The following is a 20,788-nucleotide window of genomic DNA, read 5'->3' as shown; positions in this document are numbered from 1 at the left end:
CCCTTGGGAGGTTAACAGCTGTCTGGTTTGGGGATCTTCACACTGGGGTGGGGGGAATCCTCTGAGGGACCCTGAGATGGAGCCACAGCCCCTACTTGGTGGCCTGTTTGTCAGGCTTGGTGTTATGTCATCTTCCCAACTGCCTCCCAGGGTGTGGGTCATCACCCGCTTATACACAAGCGGTCGGGGGATCGGAGCAGGCAAGCCATTTGTCCAGAACCAGGAGCTTGTAGCAGAGCTGGGATGCAAACGCAGGTCTGTCTTTGGCTATGTTACCCTCTGGCCTTCCCTATGGCTGCTCTACCCAGTAGAGAGCTCCTGTAGCCTGGGCGGACCCCTCTCCCCATCCTCATGAAAATGACAGCCCCACTACTTGAGCATCACGTGATTCCCTCCTTCAGTTTTTCCCAACAACCCTATAGGGGAGGGCCGATCATCGGACCCATTTTTCAGATGAAGAAACTGAAGTACCAAGTGATGACTTAGCCGGGTGCCCAGTAGAGGCTGTGCTTTGGTTCACTGGCCTGTAGAATGGGGTCAGGACGGCCTCCCAGGGCAGTTGAGGATGCGTGCGATTGTGGAAGCCAGGGGCTCTTGGAGACACGCACTCAGGGTGCTCTCAGACAAGGCCTGAGGCCGAGTGTGTTTTTCTCGACCCGCCAGCATCCAGTCAGGGCCTGGCCTGCCAAAGGAAGGGCCCCATGTCTCCTTGAACGTTTCCTCAGCCTGGGGATGCCGAGAAAACGATGAGTCATCCACCAAGCACAGGCCTCCCAGGAGGCTGCATCGGGTCCCAGCCGGGGCGGGGAGGGTTCCAAGCTGGGAAGGGGGCCCCGTGAACGTGATGACTCCCGAGCTGGCCCCACTGAGACCTGAGTCACCAGGTCTCCTCCATGGCCTCTCACTGCCTCATGCTACCAGCCTTGGGGACAGCTCTTGGGTTCCGCCCACTGGACCCTGCCCCTGGGCCATCACCCCAGATGTGTGTGTCTGCCTGCCTTCCTCGTTTCCTAAACGCCTCTCTTTCCACCCAAGAATACTGGGTCAACTGTGACTATCAACCATCACGTTTCCCTTGCCGCCCTCTCCCCTCCCCATGTCATCCAGCCCCGGACACTCAACCTCTTGTCCTACCAAGGAACCAGCCCCTCCTCTTCGCCCCAGGCCGGCCTTCTCTCTCCGCACCTATTTCCCAGCCTCCTGTTTTTCCTTCTCTGTAACACATCTCCCTCTTGCCACATCTAGCATTCCGAGACTCCTTCTAAAACATGAATCTAACCTTCTCTCCCCTCTACTTAAAAACCCTCCTGCGAACTCCCAGCTCTCCTTGATTCTGACGCACCAGCTCCTCTGAGTGGCTTTCCAGATCCTTCTCTTCCATTTGGCCCCAAGTGATTTCACCAGCTCATCCCCCTCAGGATCCCCAAGTGGTCCGCAAGCTGATCTGACCATTCACCCACCCACCACCACATCTGAAATGCTCCGTAGAACCCGCTTCTCCAGGAAGGTGGCCCCGGTCACCACCATACACAGCCTGCACTGACCCCCCAAAACCTGTCCCACCCCTAGCCCTTGCTCACATCCCCACCCCCTGGAGTGAGCTTTCCCCATGTTCTGTTCTTGCCAAACAATCTGTTTTGGCCCTCAAGGTCCAGCTCAAATGTCGCCTCCCTGAGGACTCCTTGGACGCCCTCAGGCAGGAGATGGGTCTGGGCCTTGGGGCTCCTGAGGCCCTCTGAGTGCAGAAGGCAAGGGCGACTCTCAGACTCCTGCTCTAAGGCGTTTGCTGCCCCCACAGTGGGGAGTCCCTTAGGAGCAGGGGCTGTTCTGGGTCCTGGGGATAACAGCGGTGAACCAAGCAGGCTGGTCTACCCTGACAGAGATCACAGCCTTGTGGGGAGAAAGATACTAAATATATAAACTAGTAAAATACATACACAATGTCAGAGGGTGGTAAGGGCTATAGAGAAAATTAAGTAGAAAGAGAGAGGGTCCAAGGAACCTAAGGTGGTCCTGGCTGGGTGATCGGGGGGGCTCCTCTGAGGAGGTGACACTTGAGCAAAGATCTGAAAGAGGAGGGGAGCAGCCATGTAGAGATCTGGGGGGGAAGACTGTTCCAGGCTGGGGAAACAGTCAGTGCAAGGGCCCTGGGGCAGGATCGTGTTTGGTAGTTTTTAGAATAGCAAGGAGGCCAGTGTGGCTGACACTGAATGAACAAGGGGAGGGTGGAGGGTGGTAAGGGCAGCAGGCAGCTGGGCCAGATCATGCAGGGCCTGTAGGTTTCAGGAAAGACTCTGGCTCTTGCTTTGAGTGAGACGGGAATCTCGGAGGGTTCTGAGCAGGGGAGGGAGAGAATCTGATTTGCTTTTTGCTTTTGCTGATTTGCTGGTGTGTGAGCCACAGGGGATTACAGGGGGGCAGCGTGGACACAGGGATCCCAGTGGGGAGGCTGACGCATCTCCAGGCTTGGACGAGGCTGGAGGCAGTGGAGGTGGTGAGAAGGTAAAATTTGAGTTGTATTTTGAAGGTAGAACCAAAAGAACTTGCAAATGGTTGGATGGGGAGGGAGGGGTGGTAAGAGAAAAGAGTCCAAAATGATGCCCAGGTGTGGCCTGAGCCAGAGAAGGTTGGAGCCACTGTGATGCGGAGGGGGGTGAAAGGAGCAAATGAGTGAGCGAGTAAGCAAATGAATGAATGAATGACCCCCAGCTTTGGAACCAGATGGGCTCACCCTCAGCCCCAGTGCTCTGTGGGACCTGGAGCTCCCTCCTTTGCATTTGGCCTTAGTCCCTCCATCTGAGGCTGAGGAACCTGGAGTACCAGCGTGGCCGGGAGGGCTGGATGCTGCCGGAGTCGTTGACCTTGTGGGGAGAGGACAACTGCTCTCCCTCCCCGCCCCCTGCAGCCTGCCCAGGGCAGGCTGGGCCCGCAGCTGCAGTTGAGGTGAGAGGGTGAAGGTGTGGGCGACGGGGAGGGGTGGCATCTGTCTCCCACCAGGCTGGGTCCGGACAGGTAAGAGGGCTACCTCAAGCTCTGGGAAGCTTTTGTAGGGTGTCCTCAGGTGAGGGGCCAGCGTGAGCCTGGGGTGGGGAGGTGGGGAGAGCCAGGGCACCTGTGGGCCCCCACCTCCGTGCCCCGGCTCTCAGAGGGTCAACGAGCCACGGAACCCCGGCCCTGCCACTTGCTCCCTGTGGTGCTTGGGGAGGTCCCCTGGCCTCTCTGATGCCAAGTTCTCATCTACCTCACAGAATCCAGGGGAGATTAAATGAAATAGAGTGTCTGGCACATGGCAGGGGCTTGAGAACATGAGATATGCTCAGACCCCTGCCCCAGGGGGGCAGTCATCACACCAGCCTCACTGTGTTCTCTGGAAGAGCCCAGAGCCCGGAGCTCAGGCTCCCGGCCAGGGACTGGGGCGGGGGTGTGTGGGGGCCGTCGGGCGGTGAGAAGCCTCTGGGCAGCTCACCCTCCTACCTTCCCACCTGGCGAGTGCCTCCAGGCCTGGGTAAAGCCCCCACTCTCGCCTCTCCAGCACCCCTCCTTGAGCTCTGGGATTGGGCAACCCCAGCACCAGGAAGAGATTCAAAGGCAGGGGGTGGCACAGGAGGCTTCACTGTGCAATGACTAGGGAAACTGAGGCGCAGAGCAGGGCAGGAGCCAGCCGGGGCAGAGAGGGACCCTGAGCCTTCAAGTTCCCAGCCCTGGGGGCTCATGCCACACCTATGGCCCTCACCAAGACTTCGCTGGTGTTCTGTGTAATTCAGTACAACATTAACCAGGCCCCCAGTGGCACTGGAGACACAGAAATAACCCAGACACAATCTCTAGGGAACCATAGTTGCTTCCCACCAACTACATGCCAGGGATTTGGCTGGGGGCTTTATTTCCATTATCCCACTTAATATCCATGACATTTCATTTCCATCCCCATAATCCAGATGAGGAAACTGAGGCTCAGTGAGATCACACAGCAACTAACATTTTGTAAGACGTGCTACCTTCTTAAGGCTCTATATGCATTAATGCATTCATCTTTATACCAGTCTTAGGAGGAAGGCAGTTTTCTCATCTGTAAAATGGAGCTGATGATCCTAAGGCCAAACAGATGCAAGAGCAGAGCTGGGATTTGTACCCAGGACCCTGTGGCTTGACACCCCAAGCCCTTCTCCTCTTCTCTATGTCAGGGTGGGCCAGGGGCAGAAAGTGGACTCAGAAGTCCTTGTTCTAACAAGCCACCCGCCTTGGTGGGCCCTCTCCCAGCTGCCTTTGGCTCCTTCTTCTGTTTTGGGGCCTAGGGCCCAGGCCTGGCTTTGACAGAGATTGGCAGAGTGACCTCCTGAAATGACAACAGAACCTTTTCCAGTTTGCCAAGCCTCTTGGAAGTGGGGCTTTGGAGCCCATTTTCCAGATGAGTAAACTGAGACTTGGAGAGGTCAAGCAAGCTATTTGCCCGAGGTCACGTGGCGGCAAGAAAGTGGGTGTGTTAGGATCGGTCCTGGCCCCCTCACTTCAAGTTCAGAAGCCTCTCTCCCACCCTGCCCCCCGTGGAGCTTAGCTTTGGGCTCGGTAAGTGCCACCATGCCAAAGGTCACAAGTTTTACCTGCTGCCCTCGTTGGGCAGAGAGTGGCAGGGTGGCGGGGAAGGAGGAGGATGGCTGCTGGAAACAAGGAGGTGCTTCGGCCACTCTCACGGGGACAGGGACATGGCACCACCTCTTGTGTCCACTCCCTCCCTCACGCTATACTTCAGCAGCTGCTGAGACCCCAGGAGCAGCCAGGGGCCAGGCCAGCAGCTCCGGCTGACCTGGTTGTGATGAAGGACACCCCGTCAGCTCCTCACTGCCAAAGGACAGGGTGCTTTTCAATAGGATCCTGAACATGTGGCATGCACACGCACACTCGTGGTCTGCCGATGCCCGCACCCCAGGTGCTTACACATCTGCCAACACAGCCGCTCACAATCACACACAATCACAAGCATGCAGTCCCCCTCCACCTGTACACACACACACACACACACACACACACACACACACACACACACTGCCCTGGGCCCACAAGCGTCCCCGGCCTGCACATGGACAGGCACAGCCACACCCCCGCATGCACACCCACGTGCGCACACATGCTGTAGCCCGGGAATGCACGAGCACGTGCATGGTACTCAATCAGTCCCACAACCTCTAAGTTAAGAGCTGGCTTGGAGAAGCCCAGGTTTGCCTGAGGCTGGGGTGGACCCTTGACCTTTGTCCCTGGGCAGCCCCAGCCACAGGCCCCCCACCTCCCATCCTCCCAGCAGGGTTATTAGGGTCCCAGTTGGACCTCCTGACTCCCAGACGCTCAGGGATGGGACGGCAGCCTGTAGTGAAGGAGAGAATGTTCACGCCAGGCCTCGCCCAAGGACGAGCGGGGCATGCTGCCCCCACCACCAGCAGAAGGTGACCCAGGATCTGGAGGAGACGCCCTCCAGCAATCACTCAGGCTCCAAACTGCAGCCCCGCCCCCACAGAGACCCCAAGACCACATTCACCCAAATCACTGAGGCTTAATTAACAAAATAGCCCACTTCTGCCATTCATGAGAAATCCAAACAGGGCCCGTGTCATTGCCAACCTTCTCCCTGAAAGCCCCCAGGACCCAGGACAACAGAGGCCTCCTCCCTTCTCCTCACCCCATACCCATCCTTGCACACCCCAGGCAAGTCCCAGACGCCATACACTGAGCCAATCCTGCCTTAAGCAGCAGCCTGTGATTACGGACATCTTGACCAGAGGATTCTTCTACACTAATTCAGGTTAGGGTGTGATGGACCGAAAGCTTGTCACGAAAAGCCCTGTGAACCAGATGAGGCTGTAAGACAACCAGAGAGGGTCAGAAAAGAGGGGTGTACAGACGGCACGCAAGCTCAGCGTGCCCTGTGAGGACTCAGGGAAGTTCTAAACCTCCCTAAGCCTCAGTTTACTCATCTGAAGGATGGCAGGGACCTCTGGGCCGCTGTGAGAACCTGACGCACAGGGACAGGCACACGGTAGGTGACTCAGAAAGGGTCACTATGGTGACAATTTAGAGAAAAGTAGGAAATACTGAGGTATTCAACCGAAGGTCACAGCATATATTATGTTGTGCTAAGTCAGAGGCCATTTCCTGCCCAGACCAGCGGCCGCAGGTGCCAAAGGTTTACACAAAAGCTCTGGGGAGAAAGGCTGAAGACTGTGAAAATGCTCTCCACTAAATGAACATTGTCTGCAAACTGGGAAAAGACCACCATTAGTCAATTTGGCCAGCGGAACACCTGGGGTCTGGCTCGCAAAAGCCCAGTGCTGAGAGTGGAGTTTGGCAATCTGGCGTTTCCCCCTCGGGGGACGGGGCTCTAATGGGGGTATTTCTGGCATGTGATGGGCCCACGGAGAAGCCTCAGTGGAGTGCAGAGATCTGCGTTCCAGGCCCAGCTCCCCACCAACAGAAACTTCCCCTCTCAGGGCCTCAGTTTTCCCATCCGGAAGATGGTAGAGTTGGGCTGAGAACATCTATCTCCAAGGAGCCTGAGGGCTCTCTGGTCCTGGGAGTTGACAGATGGCCCAGGGCCCCTCCCCAGACATAACCTGTGGCCCTTGCACGCGCCGGGACAGCCTCGTTCAGAGACCAGAGGAAAAGGAAAGGGGTTGGTTCACTTTTGGGCTGAGGCTGGAATGGAATCAGAGGGTCTCATTGGCAAAGAGTTTGCTTCCCACCCGCCCCCCGCCCCCGGGCTTGGCAGCCACAGAGGCCGGAACAGGCCAAACGCAAGAAATAATAAATCCTAACCAGGCTTTGCCCAGTCAGGAGGCCCGGCTGGCTCTTGTCACAGAAAGATCTTGTCCCCAGGAGCGCCCCGTGCTGCCCGGTGGAGGACTCCGCCCTCCTCCCCTCAGCCCTCCGCCTCCACATCTATTTCCTGTGACAACCTGCAAACCGAAGACCAACTTGCCTCCCCCCCACCACCACCATGCCCTGGCTTCTGCTCGACCCCCGCCCCGCCGCGCCCCGCCCCCCCCAAGCGGGCCCCAGCTGCAGGAGGCCCCGCAGAGTGTAATTCCCCGCGCCCTCCTCTCCGCCCTGGGCCCGTCCGGACAGATTAAGCCTTTGTCACACACACCCAGAAAAGCTCAGGGCCAGATGGGACGGGACAAGTGGTGTCAGATCATCGACCCTCCACGGCCGGGACTCGGAAGGGCCCCAACCGCAGCACCACATATGGCTGTGGGAAGAGGAAAGGGGGCCCACGCAGGGGGCAGCCAGAGAGCAACATGGAAGGGAGATGACATACCATGGCCACCCTGGGGACCTGAGCTGACGCAGGGGCGCAGGGGGCCCTTGTTCCGCGGCTGCATGACACAACTCCCATACCCCGTCTTGGCCGAAATTGCTCTGCCTCCCCGCCTGCCCTCCCTTGGAGCCTCCATGGGCTTCTTGATCAGATCCTGAGCTATGCCCACCCCCACCCCCAGCAGCTGGGTGCCCAGAGAGCAGGCTCTGAGTCCAACCCACTCCAATGCCCCAGTGCCCCCAGAAGGCTCGTGGATGCCAAACAAATGTCTCAGACAAAGGTTTGTGGCCCAATGACCTTCACAAAAACCCACCCAGGACAAAACTACAGGATATCTCCCAACTGCCACCAGAGGCAATGATAACTTTACTCCGTGTGTGTGTGTAAAAGCCAGTGAAGGTAGGGGATATCCTTTGCACCTTTCAAAGAGGTCGCATTCAGCTCCTCCCGGGAAGAGTCCATGGCTGCCCCAGAATTCCCAGCAGGATCTGTCCCTCTTAGATCAGTGAAAAGGAAAATGGAAATGTAAAAATAATAACTGAGCCCCAGGAAGGTACTTGGAGCTGGGGGTGGCAGGACTCAGGGCATCTCCTGCGGCTGGCTCCGGTTGACTGGGCCAGTGCAGGTAACTAACGGGCTCCCTGGGGACCAGCAGGCCAGGCAGGTGGGCGTGGGTAGCTTGAGGGGCGGGCTGTCACAGGAGGGCACGTCTGTTGTGTTTGTCGTCCCCCTGGCAGCCTGGGCAGGGAGGCCTGGGTTCCCTTTCTCTGCCTCCCAGGCAGGTGGTCCCTTGGGAGGGCTTATTATTGGTCTGGGAGCTAGGGTGGAGTCTTTCAAGGCCCCTGTTGCCAAGCAAAGCGGGTTGGCGTGGGCCTCACGGAGGACCCGAAGGCTGGCAGGACCTGGGGCCCAGGCCTAGCACCTAATTTCTGCATGTGGCCTGGGTGGGTGTATGTTCACTTGCTTCGCCTTGACAGCTCCGTGGCTAAGGGGGTAGGGGGACTGACGGCCCCATGATGCCCACTCCCTAGGGGAGAGGTCGACCAGCTCAGAGAACTGGTGAGCTAGCTGCCCTGTCTGAGGGTCACCTGCCCTCCCAACTCCAGGAGTGGGTGGAGTGGGGGCTCCTGCCTCAGGCAAGAAGGAGGTTGGGCCAAGACTCCCAGCTCCCTGGGGAGGGATAACCAGGATGGGATGGGGGTGAGGCTCACTAACTGACCTGGGAAGCCTGGATGGCTAAGGGCAATGACCCAGGGTAGGGGGTGTGGACCAAGCCAACCATCTGGTGGGTCACTGACCTCCAAAAACCACACTTAGGCTGGGGGCACTAGCCCAAGATGGAGGAGAACCGAGGGGGGTTAGCAACTGGCAGAGTGGGGAGGGCTGACCTGGGGAGAGGCAATGACCCCTACTCCCCGGGTGGCAGAGTGGGCACCAATTTGGGCTCGGGGAGGGGTCCCTGACTCGATCGGGGGAGGGGGGACAATGACCCAGACTCCCCGCGTTTGGCGGAGAGCACTGATTTAGGCTGGAAGGTCCCCGACTCGCTCAGGGTGGGACACTACCCCAGTCTTCCCCCGGGGAATCCGGCCCCAGCGCGCCCCTCGGCCCGGCCCCCTGCTCTGTGTCCGGCCGGAGGCGGCAGCGGCGCAGATGGGCCGCTGGCGGCCGCAGCGGCAGCGGCGCGGTTATCAGCGCTCCTCGCAGATGGGCCGCCCGCCCTCTGCGCTCACGGCTCCCCACTCCCCGCGGCCTGCAGCCCCGTCCCCTGGGCGAGGGGGGAGGCGCCTCCGGATCCGCTCCCCGGCTCCCGCCTCCCTCCCTCTCGGCCCCCTCACCCCGCGGGCCGGGCCCGGGCGGCTGCCGGAGGGGGAGGGGGAGGGGACAAGTGCACTTTTCGTAACGACCGAATCAATTGTGTGTGAAGAGCCCGCTCCGGCCGGGGACTGGGCTGAGCGCAGGGCGGGCGGGCCGGACGGGGGAGGAGCACGGAGCGGGGAGCGGGGGAGCGAGGGAGGGAGGGAGGCCGGCGCGGGGCGGCCCCGCTCGCTCGCTCGGGCCGGGCGAGGCCGGGGAGGGAGCGAGGGGGGCAGGGAGGGAGGTTGGCCTGGCCCGGCCGGGCCAGGGGCTGAACGCACTAATGGAGGGTCTCCGCGACGGAAAGTTCAAAGCTCAGCAGCACCCCGGGAGCAGCCGCCCCCCCCAGCCCCCACCCGCTGCAGAACAATGAGGTCCCGGCGGGGGAGCCGCGGGGCCCACGCCGCACGCCCTCTCCAGGGCGCCCCGGGCCGGAGGGGACGCCCCCGCCCGGCCGCCCGCCTCCTCCCTGTCGGCGGCTGCGGTTCCCCGTCCCCTCCCCCACGCCACCCCGCCCGGACCGGGCCGGCCCCGGGGACGGGGGAGGGGAGGGGATGGATAGGTCAGGCCGCCCCCGTCCCAGGGAGGGGGGAGCGAGGGGCCCGGGGGGCGGAGGGGGCGCCCCACCCACCCGCGGGAGGCTGCTCCTGCGCCAGGCTGCGGCTCGGGCTGCCCCTCCCCGGGCCAGCCCCGGGTGGGGTCGGGTAGACAGTGCCCGGGCGGGCCCCCTCCCCTGGCGCTGGGAAGCCGAGCTGACTCCCCGTCCCGTAGCTGCCCCTGCCCCCCCGCCCTCGCGGCACCACCCTCCACACACACACACGCACGCACGCACACACACACACACACACACACACACACCACACCGCCCAGCCGGCCCGGGGGCGGGAGCGCGAGGCGCCCGGGACAGGCAGCCCCGGGGCGGGCGGGGGGAGGCTCGGGCTTCTGAGCAGCCGCCTGCTGGCGGGGGGAGGGGACGGGAGAACGGAACATGCTGGGGTGAGCAGCCCGGGACAGCCCGCCCGGCACGGCCCGGGCAGCAGCGCAGAGGGGGGCAGGGACGCCCCGAACCCGGAGCGCTACCCGGGCTGGCTGGGGCTGGCGGGCGAGCAGGGACGCGTGCGCCTCGGGAGGGCCAGACCCAGGGACAACCTCAGGGACACACGTTCGGACACACATCCACACCCCCACCCCGCCCCCGCCCGCCCCGAGCCCCGCGGTGGGACCGGCCCGCGGCCGCCGCGCGCGCACTCACCGAGCCCGTCTTGACCGGCACATACACCACTTGGCCCATCTTGGGTTCCCGGCCGCTGCCCAGGCGGAAGCCCTTGGAGCGCACCCAGAACTGGAACTTGCCTTTCTCGCCGGCTGCCGGGCCGCTGCCCGCGCCGGTCCCGCCGCCGCCCTGCAGGACCTCGGCGATCCGCTGGTATTTGCTGCGTGTCACCGTCTTGGTTTTGGCCGAGTCGCCGTAGGTGCGCAGGCACCAGTCCCGGAACTGGCGGCCCAGCTCCGAGTCCCCGGGGCTGCGCTCGCGCTCCCAGCCCCCGCGCAGCAGCAGCGTCGGTTTCGGCATCCTCCCGGCGCGCCCGGCGCCCTCGGGGGCGGGCCGGCCGCCGGGCCGCCCGGTGCCGGGACTGGGCTGGGCTGGGCCGAGCCGGGGTGCGCCGCGGCCCGGGCTGTCCCGCGGTGTAGCTCCGGCGCGGCTGCTTGATGGGCACGGGCGGCGGCCGGACGCGCGGGGCTGCGGCGCGCTCTGTCCTGCTCGGGCGGCGGCGGCGGCGGCGGCGGCGTTGGCGGCGGCGGCTCCGGCTCGCCTCCTGCTCCGCCTCCTCCTCCCCCCCGGCCGGGATGCAGGAGCGATGGAGGCAGCTCCGGGCCCGGAGGTGCAGAGGGGGCGGGCCGCCCCGCGGGCGGCCGGGGGAGGCGGGAGGCGGGGAGCGGCCCCGGGCGCGGAGAGCGAGACCGAGCCTGGGCGCGGGCGGCGGCGGCTGTCAGCTCGCGCGGCTCATCCTGCTCCTGCTCAGGCTCCCGCTGCCGCTGCTCTTCCTCCTCCTCCTCCTCCTCCCGCGCCCGCCTCCACCACGCCGCGGGATCCCACCTGTTAGAGCGTCGCAGCCTTCGCCGCCGCCCCCCTTCCCGCGCCCGCCCGCGGGGCCCAGCCCCCGCCCTGGCCCGGCCCCTGGGGGCGCGGGGGCCGCCGCGCCCGCAGCCGCCGGTAGGGCAAGAGCCGCAGGCGCGCAGTGCCCAGCCCAGGGACCGAGTTCCCTCTGGCCGGGCCTGGCCCCGAGCCTCGCAGGCCGCTCTCAGCCCGGACCCGGCGGCCTCGCAGGGAGTAGGGCGCAGACCCCGCCCGGCCGCAGGCGTCCCGGCCTCCCTGGGCGGCCCCGCCCGATTTTAGCCTGGCGCTGGTGGTACAGGGCAGGGCCCCTTCCCTTCCTCTCGGCGACTGGCCTGACCTCTCCGGTGCGAGCCCGGCGCCAGAGGAGCAGTGTTCCCCTGGGGAACCCCAAACCGCCGCCCTTCGGAGGCCCCCAAACTTCTTCCCCTCTCGCCTCACCTGAATTCCCCGAAGTTTGGCCGGTCTTGGTTCGGCTAACGCCACTGGTCTGGGACAGCGCCAGGCCCCGGAGAAGTCGTCAACATTGACCGGTGGCCTCACTCAGGCCAGCCCCACCAAGGCTTGGAGCAACGCTCAACACACCCACAAATTCATCCCGAGACACCCTGCCTTCCTGGGTGCACCTTGGCCTAGAGTCACTGGCTGAGTAAACTCAAGTGGCTATGCCATCCCCCTCCTCCCTGGACAGGACTGACCTTGGGTAGAGCCAGTCCCCTTCCCCTTAATGAGATTACTAACATAAATAAAGGCACAGGCCAATTCTCCGGGATGTCTGCCCTCCTTTGCTTAACAGGTTTGAGAAATTGCTGAGCTTCTCCTCTTGCTGCTTCTCTTCCACCCTCAATGTCCTCAGGCCACTCCTGCAAGCAAGTCACCACCCACGCCTGAGTCCCAGATTTTGCCCAGTGCAGGACCATTTTCTGCCCAGGAACTACTGGCTACCCTCATCCCAAGGTCCCCCACCATGGTACCTACAGAGTGCCAGGTCCTGGCAACTCTGAGCAGCAAAGGAGACTGGCCCATTTTACAGATGAAGGCCTGGGGCTTGGAGAGGTGGCCTGACCTGGTCAAGGTCACGCAGGGAGGAGAGGAGGGTTCTGGCTCAGGTCGGTCTGGCTCCTGCTACCACATCACACATGAAGACTCCCCCTGACATCCCGCTGGGAGGGATACCCACTCTGTATGTGGCTGGCTCACGTCCCCCAGTAGACTGGGAGCTCCAGATGCTCAGGGTTCATGTCAGGCCCTAGCACAGCACCTGGCACACAGTAGGTGCCAATAACTGCCAAAAGAACGCCAGAGGTCTTCCAAGTCCCAACCTCTCTCTGCATTTCACATAGATTTATTTTTAGATAATTTACATTTCTATGTTACTTTATATATACCAACAACTCCACCCTCATTTTTCCTCTTTATCTTCCTAAGAGCTCTATTTGGTTCCATGCTGCCATGCCCATTTTTCAGAGATGACCCCTGAGGCTCAGAGAGGGCAAGGTGCTACCCAAAGGCCATACAGCCCCTCCCCTGGGGATGGGGGAGGAGGGGCTTCTGCATGATTTAGCAGCCCACTCCCTGACTTTTCCAATACAGCCCTTGACACATAACCCCACAGTTGACTCTCTTCCTGAGAACAAAGGTGCTCTAGCCTAGCAATGCTAATGATTACTTTCAGCAAGGGTGCCCTGGTGCCTAGGTGGTGGGGCGCCCCCGTTTGAGCCCGGGTCTCTGTCCAGTTCCAAGACACACCAATAACCACTAAGCCAGACCACCTCTCCATGCAATCTGGGTCTTTGCCTGCCTTCCAGAACCTAAAAATCTGTTGTCAATCTTGAGCTGAGTTCTAGTGTGACAGAAGGTGTAGTACGATGAAAAGAATGTAGGCTTCGACAAGGACCTACTGTATAGCACAGGGAACTCTGCTCAGCGTTATGTGGCAGCCTGGATGGGAGGGGAGTTTGCGGGAGAATGGATACATGTATATGTATGTCTGAGTCCCTGTGCTGTGCACCTGAAGCTACCACAACACGGTTAATCGGCTGTACTCCAATAGGACATAAAAAGTTTAAAAAAATGTAGACTTCGCATAGAGTCCAACAGACTTGAGGTTGAATCCTGGCTACCATTTGCCATGGCATTCTTCATGCCCAGAAATCCCAGTTGACTGCTTCCCAACTAAATGAACCCATCAACCCACCCTTTGCTGGGTGACCTCTGGCAGGTCACTGAACCCTAACTTCATCATCTTTTATAATGGACAGACTGTAAAGGTTCAGCAGAATAATGTATGTGAGAGAGGCTGGCATATTTAACAGGTGCCCAATAAATGCCATTTTCACCTCCATAGAAGTTGCAAAATATTCAAGGAGGAAGATGAACTTTGTTAATACTTTTTGTGTTTCATTCCATCAACAAACACTTCTTGAGGAGCCGTTATACACTAGGTGCTTGAAATATAGCCATGGGATCCCCAAGGTCCTTGCCCTCTTAGAGCTTACCGATGGGTGGGGAAGAGGGCCATTGAACAAACCAACTATCAACAATTACAGCTTAGGGAAAGGACCATGATGGAAATAGGGAACTGTGATAGCAAATAATGGACAAGAGGGGGATCAGGAAAGTCTCCTCTGAGAAGATAGATTTGAGGAGTGATGTAAGTGACAAGGAGCCAGCCGTGCTATGTTCTGAGGGAAGAGCATTCCAGGCAGAGGGAACAGCGTGTGTAAAGGCCCTGAGGTGGGAAAGAGATGGTATTTTCCAGAAGTTGGAAGGAGGCCAGTGTGGCTAGAGTGAGGTAAGTGAGGAGGGCTTAGAGAGCAGGAGACCATGGGAGAAACCTTGGATTTCAGTCTAGATGTGCTGGGAGGCCTTTGGTGAGTTTTAAACAGGGGGGAGATTGATGAGTAGAGAGGACTGGAGGGCAGCTAGAGTGGCCCAGGGGTCTGTGATCTAGGGGCTTGGAGGTCAGGGGCATTGGTTTCTCCTCCCATGTATCAGCTCACTCTACACCAGGCACATCTCAGCCTCTTGCCCCAAGGGGTGCTAGGAAGAGAGTGGAGGGGGCTGAGTCAAGGATGAGAATAGCGTACTGCAACCCATCTCCACTTCTGCGGAAGCAGTTCCCTGGACCTCTGGCTTGTTCGTGTCAATGGCATCCTTTAGCAAGGATCCTGCCCCAGAGCACACTCGGTGGAAGGTAAGTTTCTCACAATGCCCAGCAAGAGCAGGGCAGTGGAAGGACAGTCATGGTCCTAGGGGGAAACTGCGCCTCCTGTCTTCTCATTCCAGACAGCTGCCAAAAGGACAAAGTAGGCTGCTCCATTAATCGTGGGTTATTGGATCCCTGGATTTTTTTTTTTTACCCTTAATCCAGATGTCCACAGGAGTCCAGACCAGCAGGGCTCATGTCCACTTCCAATACTGACAGTAATGTACTGGGTCACAGGAGCTTAAGTGAGAAAGGGTCTGGAGAAATCATACAGTCTAAACTCTGCCCTTTACAGATGGGTAAACTGAGTCCCACAGAAGGGAAGAGGCTCAGGGTTACCAGCAGAGCGGGGCACCTGGCCTTTGCCTGGTTTGGCCCAGATCACTGAGCTCTGACCCAGGGCCCAGATGAATGGGAATGCCTGCAACTCGGAGGTGAGGTGGCCCCAACCCAGCCTGGGGTGGGGCAGAGTTCCAGGCCTGGGGTGGGGCAGAGTGACTCAGGCCCCCACGGAGGCCTGTCCACCAAAGGCTGGGAGAAGCAGTGAGGTCCCGGAGCCTTGGGGCAGCTGGGGGGAGGGTGGTTTCCACCGTCAGGCACTTGTGCCACTTCCATCAAGGACTAGGCAGCCATTCCCCGCGCCCCCGCCCCCCACCGCAAGCACGGCAAGCATCTCCCCCCGTGGTCTGCTCAGCCACAGCGACCCGCTGCTTCAGGTCCACCCCACACAGTGTGGTTCAGGGGCTTCCATGGCTGCTCACAGACCCCTGGGCTTTCCCCATCCTGGCTTTGACCACACAATATCATGATTGCCTGCTTACCTATGCCCACCAGTGCCCAGCACACGGGCTGAGGTTTAATAATTATTAAATAAATGAGTGAATGAAGGAATGAATGAATGTGTTGGTTCTCAAAATGCACACCTCAGACTGACAACTACAGCATTTCCCACCACACTACTCTACCTCCCCCGCAATCAATCAGTTTGTGAGCATTTATGTGCTCCTCCTTGGAAGGCTCTGCCATCCAGTCTCCTGCCGTGGGTGCCTTGATTCCTCTAAGCCTCAGTTTTCAAAACCGATAAGATGGGGATAATAATTATACCTAACTCACAGTGCTGTTGTGAGAATAAGCGCTCAATAAATGTTAGCTCCAGTTATCACCATCTGCCATTCATTCCGGCGGTTGTTTGAGTAGCCTCTGTGTGTCAGATGCTGTGCCTGGTGTCGGGATCACAGCCATAAACAAGATGGACCCGGCTCCAGCCCTCATGACACTCAGGGACCAGCTGACTTTGAAAAGATCGTGACAAATGTGTTGAGAATTAGAAGACGAAAAGCTGCCATGAGAACACGTGAAGGGGGCTCAAATGTGCATCTTCTGAGAAACCCTGCCCTAGAGTTCCCTGGACGGAGGCACTCAGGGCGAAGACAAGGGGAAGGAGAAAAATGTCTCCACACCTACAGTGGCCCTGGCCGTGGAACCACACCAGAGTGGGAAACATCGACCCACATTCCCGCAGAGTTTAGGAAGCCCTTGAGTCCAGCATCTCCCTTTCCAAAAACTAAAGCATAAAGAGATAAGGGTTTCCTTCAAATGTCACTGCCCCAGCCGAGCCCTCCTTGACCACCCTTTCAAAAATAATCCCCAGTGTCTCTCTCTATCCCCTGCCCTACTTTAACACCACCTTCTGTTATAATGTGTATTTGTTTGTCTCTGTTCATCTCATGCACTGCAATGTGTCAAAAAGGTGGGGATTTTGTCTTGTTGACTGTAGTATCTCCAACACTGAGAACAGCCTGGCACATAGTAGGTGTTCAATACATATTCGTTGAATAAATGAGTGAATGAAGAAACCCGTGTGTGTGTGTGTGTGTGTGTGTGTGTGTGTGTGTGTTTGCACATGCATAACTAAAATTTGCAGTGATATCCACAAAGATTTATGTTGAATTGAAAAGGAAAGAGGTTTTTCTTTCTGTTATTAATTTTGTCTACTGCAAGTCACTTCCCTTCATTGAGCCTCAGTTTCCTCATCTGTAAAATGGAGCTAATATCTACTTTGCAGCATCATTGTGGGACATCAATATGGTGCAAAATGCCCAGATGGGGCCTGGCACACAGTAGGTCCCCTGTGGGCAACTCTGTTATTCTGATGGAGCCCTTAGCTGGGGAGGCTCACAGAGGGGGATACCCAGGGCCTGAGCCTTCCTGTAGGACACAGAGGCAGCTGACACTGGATCTGTCCCGTCACCTGAACTCGCCAGTAATTTATTGATGCTGGATGCTGGCACCTAGCAGCTTGCCGGGTCAGCCTCAGGGAGCAGGTGTGGGGCCACCGGGGCCTACCCCCAGCCTCACCCAGGAGGAGCGGGTGGGGAGAGTGGGTCTGCACAGCCCAGGAAAACTGATAGGTTAGCCCTTACAAATCCCCTACTATGTGCCAGGCACTGGGGGACTCGGAAAAAAACCAGGTGAGCTCCTTGCCTGAACAGAGCTGATAGAGGGAGAGAGAGACATAATTCATCATTTGAACACCCACAGAAATAGTGACAGCTGCATGCGGGCCTACTGTGTGCCAGGAACTTTGTACATATAACCACATTTAAGCCTCATATGAATAGGCTTTGTTCATATTCTATAGGTCAGAAAATGTCACCAAGGAGACATCAGATGATGTGCTCAAAGTCGCATGGCTAGTGAGTGGCAGTCTGAACCCAGATCTGACTGGCTCCAAAGCCCATGCATATGTTACCACCACCCTGCCCCCATCAGGCTGGCTGGCCTGAGGGGCATGTAAATACCCTAAATTAGGAGCACTGCAAGGTCAAAGTGAGCAGAGACCCATTCCACTGAATCTTCCTGGAGACCAAGGCCTTTAACTGCCTTTCAGAGGATGTGTGGAAATACCAAAGGGAGGTATATTTTAGGGCAGGGAAAGAGCCAGAGAAAAGGTTTGAGGGTGGAAAAGGGACTGGTGGGTTTTGTGTGTGTGTGGTGCGCAGGCCCACCTGGAAGAGCAGAGGGGCCCAGTAGGGGGCAGTGAGCATGTGAGGGCTTTGAATGCCTGGCCAGCTCTGGGCCTCCCTGGGTGGGCCATGGGGAGTGGGTGTGGGGGGTGGGGGCGGCCGGGGGCTGTTGCTGAAAGATGAAGCCACCATTTCCCCCTGACTTTTATATTCTAAGAGGCTGGTCAGTTAGGCCAGAGGACAACTGGCATTCAAGGGCCTCTAATGTCTAATTCCAGCCTCACCTGCCTCCACTCCCTCCACCAGCCCTCTGGGCCTGGCATGCTCACTGGCTCTGAAACACTTCCCTGCTTGCTCTCACCTCCGTACCTCTGTTCTCCCAGATCCCAACTCCTGCATCCTACCCACTGCTCGGGCCTCAATCCTAGACCTGTTTCCTCCACGAAGCCTGCCCTGACCACACCAAGCCTTGCTTATATGCCTCAGCCTCAAAGGCCTGGGCTGGGCAAGGGCCCATCCTCCACTAAAAGCCACAGGCACTCGCCATCCACGGTGGTCAGCTGTTGCTCTCACCTGCCTAGCGACATTCTTCGCCTGGTAATCTGAAATGCCTTTGAGAAGCTGCCCCTTCCCCTTCTTTAGAGCGTGTAGCTGGAGCAGGACAGACCTAAACCCTGGCCATCAAAAACATCCCGTCCCCTTGACCACTGTGATGGTGGCCAGATTTCTGACATTATTTGAGCCCCTTGATTCAGTCGTGCCTGGAGGCCCTTTTTATTTTCACTTAGGTCTCTTTGTGCTGGATTTCTTGCAGCCCAAAGATCCTTGTCAGATGTACCATCTGTACAATGCAGTTTGGGCCTCCTCTGGTCTGGCCCAGACAGCTATACCAACCTCCTCGCTGGACTCCTGGTCTGTATGTCTTCCCCTCCACCCCAACCCAAAAGGGTCTCTTCTCTTAATTATGACCTCTGTCATTCTCCAGAATAAAGTCAAAGTCCTCAACTCAGCATTCGAGGCCTTTCACCATCCTGTTCTGCTCTATCCCTCTCCGTGCCAGCCACACTGAGCTCTCCCTTCCTCTGAACAACACACCCTTTACGTGACTATAATTTATATATGCTGTTCCCCTCACTGGGACTTCCCTAAGCCCCCTGCCCTCAACATTCTTTCTGGCGAACTCGTACTCACCTTTCAAAACCCCATTTGACTGTCACCCTGTCTGCCATATTTGCCTTGAATGCCCCAGGCAGGGTGAGATGTCTCTCCCTGCCACCCTGGGCACCTCAAGCTCCCCAGCTGGTCTCGTTCAGGTCAATGACCACATAATTTGCTTATTATCATCTATTTGGCTACCTTCTCCCCAGATGAGGAGCTCCTCAAAGATAGGGACATGTCTTATTCACTTCTTAGCTCCCAAAGGGCCCGTTAATAGCTGTCAACTAACTAACTTACTAACAGGGGGCTGAAGCAAAGTCATACTCCTTGAGGCCTTGTGAACCATTAAGTAACCATTTTTGCTGGTCAACTCTTCAAGGCAACCACTCACTATTTTTTTTTTTTTTTAACTTCAGGACTTCTCAGTGCCTTTAATTTGCTAATGGGCACTGTGAACCTGTGCACCAGCTTGCTCCATTTCAGGAGTGGGGAAATTGAGACCCAGAGAGGGACAAGGATTCATTCAGGCAGTTGACAGCAGAACCAGGCCTGGGGTCCAGGCCCCTGCCCTGCCTCACCCAGTGTTCTCCCCCCTACACCTCAGGCCCCTTCTAGGCACAAGTCACCTCTGTAGCAAAATGTTAAGAGCAAGGGCTCTGAGCCTTGCACCCCCTTTTGCCAGCTGTGTGGCCTTGGCCAAATGTCTTAACCTCTCTGAGTTTCAATTTTCTCCCCTGTAAGGTGAGAAAGCACCTTACCTCATGATGTTGCTGTGAGGGTTCAAGTCCATGTAAGAGCACATAGTACAACACCCAGCACACAGTAGGCCCTCAACAAATCACTACCAGCATCTCTATAGAGGCCTCAGCTTTCTCAGTGGGCACACTGAGCCCTGACATCTTTGGGGGGATGTGGGTCTTTCTGGGGAAAGATGCCAACTAAATGCTAGGTCCGGCCTGGGCCTACTTCCACAAGGTTCAAATCTGGGTCTCAGCAGGGGCCTGCTCGTCTGGATGCCCAGCTGTCAGGCCTGCCTCCTTCCTGATTTGAAAAGAGGCATTTTTTGTTTAGAGGAATTTCCCCCCATTTCATACTGGCTCTATAAATTGGATTTTGTTGAGTGGTTTCTCACAAGCAAGTCGAACAGGCATGTGTATGGAGGAAACGCAAGGCTGACTCTGGCCACAGGGGCGGATCTGAGGCCTTGAGTTCTGCTGGTCGCTGGCTATGAGCTCAGCCCCTGGGCAGCCGCATCCTAAGGAGAGTATGTGTCCTTGGGGGTGATCCAGAAGGACTTCTTCCCCAGGAATTCTTTCCAGAGGTTTCCCATAAATTTCCCTTAGAGGAAAGGCCCCTATGGCATACGGATCTGCCTACTTACCCTCCTCCAGCAAACCTGCACACTGGATTCAGATTCATGGTGGCCAGGGGCTGTCCCTGAGTCTCCTACCCCAGTTCAGTCCTCCCGAGATGAGAGTCAAGGATCATGAGAAGGATCACAGTGCTTTTCCACATCTTCAGCCACCCAAACAAGGGGAAACTGACATAGTAAAGCAGGAGAGATTTCAGTCAGACAGCAGGAAGAACTTCCTCCCTTCCAGATGGCTGAAACTTGAGCTGTGCCTGACCTTGGAAAGTGCAGTAAACCAGGAGCCAGGGCACCTTTGGCTGATGACTACTGTGGGACCTTAGGTCAGTGTCTCATTTTCTCCTCCGCTTGGTTTGCTCATCTACGAAATGGGGATTAGAATTTCTATTCACCATGCCTCCATGTCTTCAAATAAGACAGTGGAATGATGCGTTGAGGGCAGTGCCTGGTGGGGCTGGATCAAATGACCTCCATAGGTTCCTTTTCCTCTCTTTTTTTGGAAGGAATTCCCAGGGCCATGACCCTGGCAATAGGCCCAGGGACCCAGTGGTGAAGTGTGTGTGTGCATGTGTGCGCATGCACAGGACTCTGGGTCACATAGTAGGTGCTAAGTTAATGTTTGGTTTTCTCTCACTTCTCTTGGGCAGCTCTCCAGATGCAGAAGGAGCCCTGGGGAGATGTCAAGAAGCCTGGATTCTAACCCTGGGTCTGCCCCAAATTGATTTTACCTTGCCATGTCCCTTACCCAAATGAGTCTCGATTTCCCCATCTGTACCGGGGCTTCCCTGGTGGCGCAGTGGTTGAGAGT

The 20,788-nt window shown here is 58.0% G+C and overlaps 1 protein-coding gene across 2 annotated transcripts in view; it reads right to left on the bottom strand.

Annotated features, from left to right (window-relative positions):
• The window catches only part of NOL4L (nucleolar protein 4 like), a 130,449-nt gene extending 119,609 nt beyond the window's left edge, over positions 1-10,840 (bottom strand). For both annotated transcript variants that reach the window (XR_004345802.1, XM_032605275.1), the window contains exon 1: positions 10,416-10,840. Coding sequence is in view for 1 of the 2 variants with exons in the window: in XM_032605275.1 (XP_032461166.1) it covers positions 10,416-10,736 (321 nt within the window). In the remaining variant the exon portion in view is untranslated. The remainder of the gene's footprint in view (positions 1-10,415) is intronic.
• Between the last annotated feature and the right edge of the window lie 9,948 nt (positions 10,841-20,788).

This window comes from Phocoena sinus, chromosome 15 (assembly GCF_008692025.1).
Source record: "Phocoena sinus isolate mPhoSin1 chromosome 15, mPhoSin1.pri, whole genome shotgun sequence".
Classification (NCBI taxonomy): domain Eukaryota; kingdom Metazoa; phylum Chordata; class Mammalia; order Artiodactyla; family Phocoenidae; genus Phocoena; species Phocoena sinus.
The sequence above is the reverse complement of the archived record's forward strand: the minus strand, read 5'-3'. Positions and strand labels throughout refer to the sequence as shown.